The sequence below is a fragment of the Punica granatum genome, chromosome 3, assembly GCF_007655135.1.
Source record: "Punica granatum isolate Tunisia-2019 chromosome 3, ASM765513v2, whole genome shotgun sequence".
In the NCBI taxonomy this organism is placed as follows: domain Eukaryota; kingdom Viridiplantae; phylum Streptophyta; class Magnoliopsida; order Myrtales; family Lythraceae; genus Punica; species Punica granatum.
Window position 1 is genome coordinate 29,121,679 of NC_045129.1, and position 12,288 is coordinate 29,133,966.

At 36.0% G+C, this 12,288-nt stretch overlaps 1 protein-coding gene across 3 annotated transcripts; it reads right to left on the minus strand.

Annotated features, from left to right (window-relative positions):
* Positions 1–1,116: 1,116 nt before the first annotated feature.
* LOC116200731 lies at positions 1,117–10,653 on the minus strand. Of its 3 annotated transcripts, XM_031531597.1 has the most exons (13): positions 10,323–10,653; positions 10,081–10,228; positions 9,247–9,401; positions 8,841–9,023; positions 8,401–8,476; positions 7,680–7,757; positions 6,310–6,395; positions 6,007–6,080; positions 4,953–4,998; positions 4,085–4,194; positions 3,611–3,785; positions 2,880–2,991; positions 1,407–1,539 (listed from the first exon to the last, which is right to left on the minus strand). In XM_031531597.1, the coding sequence occupies exons 1-12, from the start codon at positions 10,584–10,586 to the stop codon at positions 2,926–2,928; spliced, it is 1,461 nt and encodes a 486-aa protein (XP_031387457.1). In that variant the 5' UTR covers positions 10,587–10,653; the 3' UTR covers positions 1,407–1,539; positions 2,880–2,925. The 3 variants fall into 3 exon arrangements, with proteins under 3 accessions (XP_031387455.1, XP_031387457.1, XP_031387456.1); XM_031531595.1 differs by lacking the exon at positions 2,880–2,991 and having other exon boundaries at positions 1,117–1,539; XM_031531596.1 differs by lacking the exon at positions 1,407–1,539 and having other exon boundaries at positions 2,585–2,991.
* Between the last annotated feature and the right edge of the window lie 1,635 nt (positions 10,654–12,288).

Below are 12,288 nucleotides of genomic sequence, written 5' to 3' on the forward strand. Positions count from 1 at the left end.
AGAACCCGCAATCGATTGATTGCAGGGGAGGAAAAATAATCACTAACACACAACTAGTCTTTTTTTTTTTTTTTTAATTAGGAATTGATTTTTGTGGTCAAAAATTATATTTTCTTTTTTTGTAGTTTGAAAATTATAAAATTGAATTTGTTTTATTAAACCGGCAGATTGGTATGAAAATAATACAAATTGGTCGATTCATCCTTGAGTGCGATTGAGCAATTGTGAGAAGTATCTATTGAAACCAAAATATAGAAAAATAAAGTATGAGTTTAAGATTATCATTCTGTACAAATCATTACCACTTGTACAAACGGAATTTCAATCTAACACAGCAATATAATCAACCAAGATGATTTTTTTTTCCCCGTAATTATCGTAAATTTTTTCTTTCGGGTAAGCCACCTAGGGAAACAGGGCTTTTAACTAACCTATGTCCAAGGACGTAGGTTAATTAAGCAGTCGTTGACTCTTCATAGATTCTTTAGTTATCATCTATAACTTTAGTGGGCTTACCATAATAAATTTTTGTAGAACTCGAGTTTTCAATGCCAACATTATACCTAATCCATGGGAAAAATTCTCCCGTCATCAAATATCGCCACGTGACATAGCAAAGTACTAATTAGATTGCAAAAAAGGAGAAAATGAGATCACTCATATAATTATTATAAAACTTATTAAATAATGAAAAATTCATTGGTCCTTCTTTATCATGCCATTGCGACTTGCAAGTTTTTTTTTTTGGATAAGATTGCGACTTGTAAGTTAGCACCATTAAAGATTTGATCTTAATTTATCCATCAAAAAACATTATGCCTAAATTTTTTGGTATACAATTATACCTAATCTTAGTTTGTGCAAATGACTTATTACGATGGTCTAATGAAACCCCTCATATATAAACTAAAGAAACTGATCTACTACCTGGATCCACTAAAGGAACTGGAAAAGTTTCGATGAACGAATACAAGTTTTAACTCTTAGATGACATTTTTCCTGGAGAATACTCCCAGTTCCCAGCGGTGGAAATTGTGTGCATCCACCAAAGAGTAAAAACCATATAAAAGTTGGCCAAAGAAAAAATAAACAAGAAAAATGATTAGACGCTCCATAGTCTATACCAAATAAAGAAGATTTTATTTATTTTTAATAAACATAAACGTATTTATAGGATATTAGCACCTATAAAAATACAAGCTTAAATACATACATAGATTTATATATATATTCATATAACAGCACCTGGGCACTCATTTTTGGTGGTTATTTTTCAGTACTGACTATAGTGAGGTAGATAATGCTTTTCATATATTCCATCAAACTATTGCAGGCTTACCCTTCTACTCGATTTGAAGTCGGATTGCTTCTTACCATGTAAGCCGAAGCAAAAGCAGCCAATAGTCCGGCAATAACCAGTGCCGATGACTTCCTCGGTCTATGGAACCTCGAGAGCAAAGCGTGACATAAGTAAGATAAGACCAACGGCATGAGGAATCGTACCCCACAACTTTGTTTGAACCTCTGCATAGAGAAACCCTGCAGGATAATTTAAAAAAAAAAAAGAGTATACTTTTTAGTCCACTAACTTTGCCTAATTTATTTTTATTTTTATTTCTATCCATTTTTTTTTCTATTTCCACATAATTGATTCTCTATTTTCATCATTCCATCTATTTTTCTGTTAAATTTGTGATATGGAGCGAGTTCCAAAATTTTCGTCGGATACATTGTAAGACCCTAATCTGCATCTTCCTCTCCTCTGGTTCATCATAAATTTCTCAGGACAAAAAAAAATTGATAGAGCAAAAAAGAATTAAAAATAATGAAAGAACGCATGAGATGATGAGTAGTCGCAGAACCAATTTGTTCAATCCAAGAATAATAAATAAAAGAAGTATATTTACAATTTCACTGGGCCATTTTAACATGTACAATCAACCTAATTACAAAAATTCTTTAGCTATCGAAAGACCAAGCTGAACAAAAATCACTTTGCCCACGACCTAATCTTGATTGCAAAATTCAATAAATTCGGGTTTCAATTCATATATGTCACACATTTGAAAATTTTGAAAAATAATCAAAAGAAATTCTATCTTTATATTCAAAGTCAATCGAATTAAATATCTCGACTAAGTCCCCATTTCAACTCGGATTAGGGGTTGGGAATCAAGCCGAGGGGGAGACCTAATTGAATTCGGATTAGGGCTGAAGGATCAACGTTTCTGCACAGATCTAATTGAAAGAGAGGTGAGGAGGATATAGGGTGTCTAAAATTTCCACGGGGCCTAAACAATTTAGTCCATTTAAACTGAAAATTCGAGGGCCAACACGGCAGCACACTTAGGCAGCCCTCACAATAGACTGGACATGACGTGATGTGAGTCTACACGTGAGCGATTGGACTCATCTTCAACTTAAAAGCTAGAGCTGGTAAGTTGTACAGGTGATGGAGGCTGAAGGAGAAGGTAATAAAGAGGGAAACGTGAGGACGAGAATGAGGAGCTTGGTTCAGTTCAATGGAAACTCATAAAATAAATTGACCGCGTGTCATTCACATGGCTGTCTTACTTGGATTGGCTATTGCGAATCCCACTCAGCACACTTAACGGAAAAATATATGGGAAGTTAAGGATGAAAATAGAAAATCAACGTCTAGACGATAATAGAAAATTGAGAATAGGCAAAGGCAGTGGACTAAAAGTATACTTATCCCAATCAGCCAGCTAAACTACGGGACGAGCTTTGTATATGACAGTAGCACAAATTTTCTAGTCTCTCCTGCTGATAAGAACATTCTTTGGTTTGCTCACAGTGAAGTCTAACATAGAGCTGCAGTTTCAAAAGGCTGAAGGTTATAGCATGTACTACTTGACCTAATCAGTGGCAACGTGGTTGGCAGGTTCCAGAGCAGGACCAGCCTCAAATTTTATCCAACTCAGCAGCAAATGAATCCAAACTGCGATTGAAGTTCTCGATAGAGAAGCCCTGCACATTCGCAGAGGACGGATTGGAACTAGTAACAAAAGTTGTCCTCACTGAGAAAAAATGGATATATTACATTCGTTTGTCCTATGGGTTGTACTGTGTCTGATTACCTATAAACAGGCCGGATACCATGGAGTTCCTATGTACTACATCTTTTACATAAGGTCGGCCAAAATAGTCTCTTACGAATCAACAGAATGTATTACCAAGCCGAGATCTCAGAGAGTGAAAACCAAGGGATAAAGATGGCCACTAATATTGGAGGACTACAACACAGGAGGAAATAACTAATTATTTCGGTAGAAGTTCTAACACTGTAGGGGAGAAAAACGGGATAGTTTATTGAAACAGAAGAATTTCATAGTAGCCTAAATTCCGTGGAAAGCAACTATGCTGATCTTTTCGTCAGCTTGCTCTAACCAAGTATTATGGAAGGGATTATTTTGTTTATTTGACCATGCTATACCAAAACTTCTCGATAACTACTCTACCAAGAATAGGGAAAACCAAAACAGCAGCGTGAGGATGTACTTAAGCACGATAACTGCCACGTTCACTGTGTTCTATGTGTAAACAGAAGAATATGTAGCTGAGACACGAAACGAGAACTAGGACAAACCTTTGGTAACTTATTTAGTTGAGCCAGGTGATCCACATGAACTCTCACATTCCATGAAGCCAGATACCAATAACTGCGATCAACCCCAGCATATACCGAAGAAACTATATCAAATAAAGATTCTGCTCCTCCTTCGATGGCTTTAAGGATGGTGCCTTCCCTGCTTCTGCGATTCCTGAGAAATGATAATCCCAAAACATCTTACTTGACTATCTCAATGAGAATCTGACTGCAGATATGGTCTCACTCTTTGTTTTCATTTTATTCTTTTTTCGCCGATCTCTTGCTTTCCTTCTGCTTCTTTGGTAGGCTACAATTGATCTCTTCTATATATCAATCAATCAATCAATCATCTATACAATCCTAGTCCATTCTTTCCCTTCTTCCTTTCTCTGGTAAGTGATAGGCACCATCTTTTAATGGGTATCAATTTTAGAAAAAGCAATGACAAAGAAAGGAAATGAAATTTCATACCTAAGATATCCGCAGAGCATGTGCTTAGGCCACAGGTTGACCCTCCCGTGCATTGGTATTAGAACATGTGGGGAAAGCTCCATAAATTTGTAAGTGGACTGGTAGTAATCCTGTGTAAATTAACCGGGAAAACCCATGTTCTGAGTTGAAAGAAATAACCAGAAATTCCAGTTTCATTTATCAATTGCATATCCCTAAGCATAAATGACCGTACCATTTTGATCACGAACATCAGGAGAGAAACATCAGCATCAAAGATAAATGCCACTAAGAGAGAGGCATAAAATGATAGATAATTATTTTCTAAATTTTGCAGCATAGATTTGATTGCAATCCGGTCCTTCACTTGGCAATGCATTAGTAGAATATTCCATCCTAGAATAACCATGTGAACCTAAAGAGCAAATCAACAGAAGTCCTTTATGAAAACATACACAAAACAAAAGATGAAGAACATGTACGAAAATCATTAATGCACTAAATTTGGAGTCAAAGTAGCTTTGGCAAAACGAAATCCACAAAACTCATTAAAGCTCTAAATTTGGAGTTACAGGAACTTAGCGAAGGCCTGCACTACATTCCAACTACTCAGATTTCAGAAAGTTGATGTAATTATTTCTATCAGACTCGAATAAAATGTTGAATATATCATTCAAATAGCTGACAAGAGTTCAAGGTCATAGTAGTATTAAAACTAAAATCCATAAGGATGTGTTCAAGTTAATATGGACATCTTTATGCCACAGATTTTTATGAATCTGCAGGACAGCAGGAGGATTATAAAAAATGCAATTGTCTGTTTCATACTGTTTGACAAGATGGTAGGTGCAGCGAGAAAAAGGGAGAAACCATTTCTGGATGCACTTACCGCAATATTTCCACCAGAATTAATGTCCAGAATAGCACTTCCTTGTCTGGAACAAACAACAGACACATTTATAAAAATTATTATTAGAGAAAGAATCAATTATCAAATACTAGGATTAAATCATAATTTTTTTATAAAATCGAAAGCAAAGAAAAATCATGGATACTGATCGTAGTAAAATATGAGAAGATTGATGGACATGTATGTTCTTCAATTTCTAGAGAATACATTGACTCAGAAAAATGTGAAAATTCTGGTGAAGTTTAGGTTATATTTTGATGAGGCCTTTCAAGAAACTATAATTTCAAAACAATCACCAGCAACATTATTCAATAATGTGATGATTAAATGAAGTCTTATGACCTCAAGTGGAGCTCCCAATTACTAATCAATAATTACCTTTAATGAGGCCAAAGCTTATATAATATATGTATATTTATAAACCCTTGATTTGTTCTGGAAGTTACTCCTATGATCAGATTCCAAAATATGCAAAAGAACAAAGGGCCACGCACAAAGAAGTTAGAAAAAGAGCCGTGAAATGAACCAATCAGTTCTCTGGCACGTTCTGAGAAATGTAAATTTTAAAACCATCCTCAATGCTTTCCATGGAATCCAAAATGTTCCATAGTTTGATACTAAACCAAGCTTTGTATCATCAAATCAAAATCTTTCTTATCATCAGAGACCAATCGTATAGTGAAAGTGCAACAAAAATTGATACAAGACCTGGATGATGTGGTTGACGCTGCTTCTGGGTTGAAGGACCTTAAAACTTCTAGCAATGTTTCAGTGTCAGCAACATACACTGTCTATCAATCCTAATGTGAAGTGTACATGAAAAATTTGCCTAGTGATTTCTCTTAACACCGAGAGATTGCATGTGCAGGCAGTTCTAACCCCCTCAAAGATAATCCTTCTATTTGGATGTAATATGCCCAAAACATATAAATTTAAAAGGGAAATTCACAGTATTCTATTCAATTTGAATCTTCTTATCAAGGAATTCTTAGAATGTGTTCAACAAATTGAAGTAGACCACCAACAATCTTACCCTAGACAATGATCACCTACAATGAGCGAGTTGGTACTGTTGTGAAGCAGTGCCATATGGCCATCAGTATGTCCCTGAATTGAAAAAGCATTCTCTGTAACGTTAACAGTGCCGCAAAAATCTGATAACAGCATAGGCCAGCTATACTAAAGCAGGAATAGATGTGAAAGATGAAAGAAGATTTTTTCTTGCAAGCTGAGGCAAACTATTTTATTAGAATAATTTCCCATCAGTATTGGCATTTAAAACTAAATTCATTGACATCAAATAAAGAGAGTTCAAAACATAGTAATTGTAAACTACCGGTGCAAAAATAATGCTCAATCTCTGACCACCAACGCAGATCTCTTCAGCTCCAGAAACTGATGTATAGCCTAGTGACCAATCATCTGTCAAGACATCATCGCAGCGAAGTTGATTGTACTTGGTGGAAAGTTCATCCTCAGAAAACAATGAAATACACTTCTTAGAGGAAAAGGCAAAAGGACCACAAAAATTTGTCGATCTGCAGATGCATGACCAGAATTGCTGTTTGAATAAAATCAAACTGTGTGTGGCCAAAGATTAAAGCATTTTTCCACTAAGTGGGACAGGCGACATACATCATTTGGTACCAATCCAGTCAATCAATAATTGAAAAGCCAAAAAAGGAATCCATTTCTCACATATTTAGAAATTCGAGAAAAGATATTAAACAGGTATATAATTTTACAGAATCAATAGAAAAGCTTTGAAAGCTGAATTAACAAATTCTCCAGTAATATGAGGATACCAGTAGGTATCTGCGCTGTGATTTGGATTCCACCTATCATATATTCGGGGGGAAAAACTTAAAGAAAATTACCATCATATAAAGATGGCAGTTTTATATTTTCGCTCTTAACATTTAAGATGGCACGGCAATTAGTTAGCATCAAAGGCACATGAAATTCTGCTAATGCATGCATATCTTCAGAAACCTCTCTCATATAAAGTAGAAGAAACTTCAAATAACGTTAAATCTTAGTGGAAATTTAACAAGCTAAACAATAAGCTTGTCTAATTCACAAATTATCTCAAGAATACATAACAATAACCAAGACAAGAGCCAAAAACTCAAGTTACAGTAGGATGATGAGTTTGAACACATGTACCAATAGTAAGGATGATTTAGTTACTATGAAGTCCAGAACCCACCTCATTCAAGAGAATGGTAAGAAAATGTAAGAGTGCAAGTAACAGGAGAGAACAGCAACATCATATCATTCCCGACATTTTAAAAGTTCATCTCTTGCCTTTCGTCTCATCATACTTCCCTAAATTTATAGATATAACTTCTAAAGCAACATTTGACAAACCGTGAAGGAGATTACTTCAGCCTAAGTTTTGTCTTTCACAATAATCTCATGAATATCTTACTGTGGCATAACATAAAATTTTAATCTAATCGGCCCAATATTATCCTCTAATTCCTAAAGTTCAACCTCCCAGTTATCTTCTGCCATTGCAGCCCATAATCCCAGTGGCTCTTTGGTCAATAAAACCACACTTTCGTCCTGTTTTTCAATGGTCTTCTCTTGCCTTGCTTTTTTTTTTTTAATGAATATTCTCTTGCCTTGTTTTTTTGTAAAGATACAAGGTTCCAAAAATTACTAATTCCGCTTTTTTTTTTTTTTCAGTTCAATGATCATTACCTTTCTTGATGCGAGCCATGGTTTTTTCATGTGCTAATAAAATGGCATCAGCATTGCACTTTTGGATGATTGAGAGTCCTGAAACAAGAAATGGAGTAGATATCACATATAAAGTAAGTAAGCTCAACCACTGAAACCAAATCCAATTAATATTTCACTATCTTAAACATTCAGATTTTATAATTACTATCAACATCTGTATACAAGAACCACTGAAACCAAATCCAACTTTCAAGTGCGAAACAAATTATAGTTGAGACAGATTCTTTAAACGGCAGAGTACTAGGACCCATCCATGTGGTTATATCTCAATGTTTACTTGGTTTGTAGTTCATCTTCCCGGATTAGATATAATTTTTTGCAGCTGATGATTAGGGTGTGAATTGCAAGTGATATGATGAACATTATCAAAGCACTTTATACACAGATATGGCAAGATAGAAAAAAGCGAGGATGAGTGAGCGATCTAATCGAGCAGCATTTCTGAACCCGAAGAATTTAGATAATTAATAGTTTAATAGTTTAAAGCAAACAAAAATAGTAAATACCACAAGAAACCCTCAGATCTTATTAGTTCATAAGCAAAGCACGTTTTTTATTCAACAGTGCTACCCAAAGAAGTTCTCTGTTTGTATTATCATCTTTCTTCCAAGCAAAAGCAAAAATGGAGATTTCAGAAAAAATCAAAACTGATTGCTTACAAAGCCATCACATAACTTACCATCAACATGATCATGGTGATGGTGGGTCACAAAGACAATTAGTTTTCTTGGCAAAGCAGCCACGATTTTCCTGAGCTGATTATGTAAACAAAATCATTAAATAGCTTCTACATGGGCAACATGAGCTAAAATTAGATGGAGCTTTTTGGGGAATATTACCCTTGCAAAAAGACTCAAGGAAAATAATAGTGAAACCACTCTGACTACCCACTGATGAGACATCCATAAGTAGTTCTTCAAAAATTGTTTAGATAGACTTAAGACCAATATCCAATAATAACAATCACAGTACCAATGCTTCTCATGTGTCCCTCTCAGAAGTCATACAAGACACCATCAAATGCCGAAGCACTTCTAAGACAAATGCTGTTGATATTTTTAGCCTCATGGTTCAAGAGTAAAAGGAACTTAAAAGGCCTTAGTGAAGTCATTCCCATACCTCTTCACGGAATTCAGACCGACATCCGGGGTCCACAATCAGTGCATCACCAGAAGCAACAAAATTACCATCCTCGCATTCCCCAGCATCATTTTTAGGGGCAAACACAACCAGATTTGTGGTGCGAAAAGGCTTCGCTGTCTTACTTCCCATTGGTACAACCACAACACCAGGAGGGTATTCCTAAAAGTAAGACAAAATATCACAAAAAAACTAACATGCACCTCACCAAAAGCACCACAAGTTCTTTCAAGGGTCAAGCAGGAAATATTACCATAATCTAATACTAATACATTTTTGCTTCTTTAATAGTGTATTTGTCTGAATATCATGATTATATTGATCATGTTTTTGCTCTAAAAGGTATCAAAAGAATAAAAGGAAGCATCTTGAACAACATACGAACCTGATGTCCTAGGGTCGACGGTACTTGAAAGTTGGCTGATGGCAATGATTCATTTACCAGACCAATAACCGCCAAGAGGCCAACACGATCACTACCCGGTTTGACATTTACAAGCAAGTCTGTACAACTACCAATAGACACCCATTTACACGATTCTGCAAATGGAATTTCAAGGTGAATTCACATGGAATTGTAGTAGAAATGAAATAATTCAATTGGAATCTTACTAAGAATAAAATGATCAAATGATGAATGTCCCATGAAAAAAGAAAAATTAACTATGTTGAACGCTATGGACTGGATCTAGCTTTCGGCAATCAAAAGAATCTTTTAAGACTTTAGTTCTGTCCCAGAGAGAAATTTAATGCTTCACAAGTTTTGTTAAACTAAAGGAATCCACAAGTTTGCCGCTTTCTTCTGTTTTTGGTGAAACAGTTTGCAGCATTATATGCTCTTGACAGCAGCTCTTCAATTTCTTTAGCCAACATTGCATAACACATCGGATAGCCCATTTTCGCTCAAACACAACCATAAGTTTGCTCTTTATTGATCTAACAGGAAAATTCTGAACAACTTAGTTCATCTAATTGCCACTAACATTCGGTTTAGGTGGTTCGGTGCCTATTCCCTCATGCAAAATCTCAGGTTCAAGTCTTTTTTGAACAGAGAAAATTCACGACTGCAAGAGCTATACCACTCTTTTTTTACCAGGCTCGAAACCAGATTATTCGGGGCCTATTGGTTTCCTGATACCGGGTGGTGCATACCAAAAAATTCATCTAATAGCCAGGAACATGGAGACCATTCAGTCAGGTAAGGGCAAAAGGGCTATACCTTCTAAGATTGGGCACTTATCAAGCAATTTCCCCTCAATGAACACATCATCAATGGCCGCTCCCGGTCCAAACTCTGCCTCCTCCACGTACCTGAAGAACTTCCACTCCCCCACGTCACCTAATCCGAAACCAACTTGCCCCAAAACCTACACATCATGAAAGAACACACAAATTGACCTCGGATTCCACCGTCTCACTATAGCACACCGGTAGAATCGTACATTTTACTGAAGGACCTACCGAACGCAAAGCGGAGTTGAGGTCGACCCTTCCAAGGATGATCTTCTCCGAGCACAGCTCTGCGCCTTGAACCACGGTCTGCGGTTCAGCATCGCCTGCGAGGGGGTCCAGCTGAGCAGTGGAGGGCAGGTCCCAGAGATCAGAGTCGGCGTAGGAGTCGTACTCCTGGTCGCCGAACAGCGTCGGCCGAGGCTGTCTGGCCACAAGGAATTGCGTGTCATCGGAGGGGTTCCTCAGGATCACTGCGAGCTTGTGGGTGGCCATTGCTCGGGTCCGATGACTGGGTTTGGGTTCTATTCAAGTCCAGTTCAGTTAACCGTTGCTTCGGAAAAGCCAAAGGCCGTTTTTAACGAGGGATTTTGGTTCCTTCATTAACGATTAAAAAAAAATAAGAATAATAAGAATAATAATAATAATAATAATAATAATATTGTAAAGGGAAAAAATAAAAATAAGGAAAAAAAAAATATATGTCATAGTCCAACCTTTTACTTTTGTGTTAATTTTATCACAATGTGTCAATCATAACACAATCTTTTTATTTTTATGTTAATTTTATCATTTTTTTTAAATTACACTATATAGCACATTGTATAAGGTGTAGTGTCAATTATATCATGACGTTGAATTTTTCGTAAAAATTAAACGGAATGCTAATGTGACATATCCGTGGATGAATAGTGAACCAAGACTTTTACCACATGCAAAATAACTTATATTTCGACCAGTCCAGTGCTCTTTTACCCACCCGACTCCCTCAAAATCAATGCTCAAATCTCATTCTCGCTTCTTCACATATGTCTCGCTGCAGCCCCAAATTTCTCTTCAGTTCAGGGTTATGCCCTTACTCCGTCCTCTTCACGCATGAGCTTGTCAATCTTTCTTTTCACACTTCTCACTTGTTTGTTCCCATAGAAGAAAACAAATTAAGATTTGCATTTTATTTGACAAGTATTAGCTTCCCTTCTCTTTCTAACAATTTCTCATCTATTGTTCACTATATGAACTGGAATAAATTCAACATGTGATATTTTTTTCATTATTCTATTGATGGCGTCGTTGTTTTCAAAAAGAGTAATTTTGTATCCGAAAATACGGGAATGAGACTCGAGTATTTATGGTACGGGAGTCGAGTGGGTAAAAGAACATCGAGCGAGTCGGTATATGGGTTACTTCGCATATGGCAAGGGTTTGGGCCCGCTATTCATCCATGTGTGTCCCACATTAGCCTTCTGTTTAATTTTCACAAAAAAATTAAAGTCATGTTATAGTTAACACTAAACATTGTATTATATAGTATAATCCTAAAATGTTATAATAAAATTAACATAAAAGTAAAATGTTGTGCTATGACATATATTTTTCCCTAATAATAATAACAATAGCAACAACAACAACAATAATAATAATAAAATTATTAATAATAATTCTATATTATTATAATTCTTCTTCTTCTTCTTCTTCTTCTTGTGAATAACTAGAATGAGATCTTAACGACTTTGAAATGTTCGCTTGTTTACTGAAAAATTGTATGGTTCTACTTAGGTATGGACCAATGTGAGGCCGGGGGACCATTTTTACGCTTTAAGGAAATTTACATATAATTATTTAAATTTTGATGAAATTTCTCATATTCGCCCCCTAACTCGAAAAAATTATCTTATTATTCGCCCTTTTTCATAATCTCGCCCTGTAAGTCCAAATTTTAAGTCCGTTCCTGATTCATTGGAAATTGGAAGATTTTGTGGACCTAAGAGAAACGGTCCGTCCTATATAGGTAGCACATGTTAGTTAAATTGGAAGTCCCAAGTGATTTAGTTCAAGTGACCTCTCTAGGAGGGATGGGGACAATATGAAAATACGTCGCCTAGGAATAAATGTTGCATATTTCGATAATTAAGCACGTGCACAACTTTTATGTTTATTTCGGGCTCATATGACCACTCAAGTGTAATAATGATTCAGA

Excerpts from the sequence above, each read along its gene's own strand:
- LOC116200731 (XM_031531595.1), bottom strand. The coding sequence starts at position 10,586 with ATGGCCACCCACAAGCTCGCAGTGATCCTGAGGAACCCCTCCGATGAC. Across the intron at positions 10,229-10,322 it reads TCAACTCCGCTTTGCGTTCG|GTTTTGGGGCAAGTTGGTTT; the intron begins GTAGGTCCTTCA and ends CATGATGTGTAG. Across the intron at positions 3,786-4,084 it reads ATGCTCTGCGGATATCTTAG|GAATCGCAGAAGCAGGGAAG; the intron begins GTATGAAATTTC and ends ATCATTTCTCAG.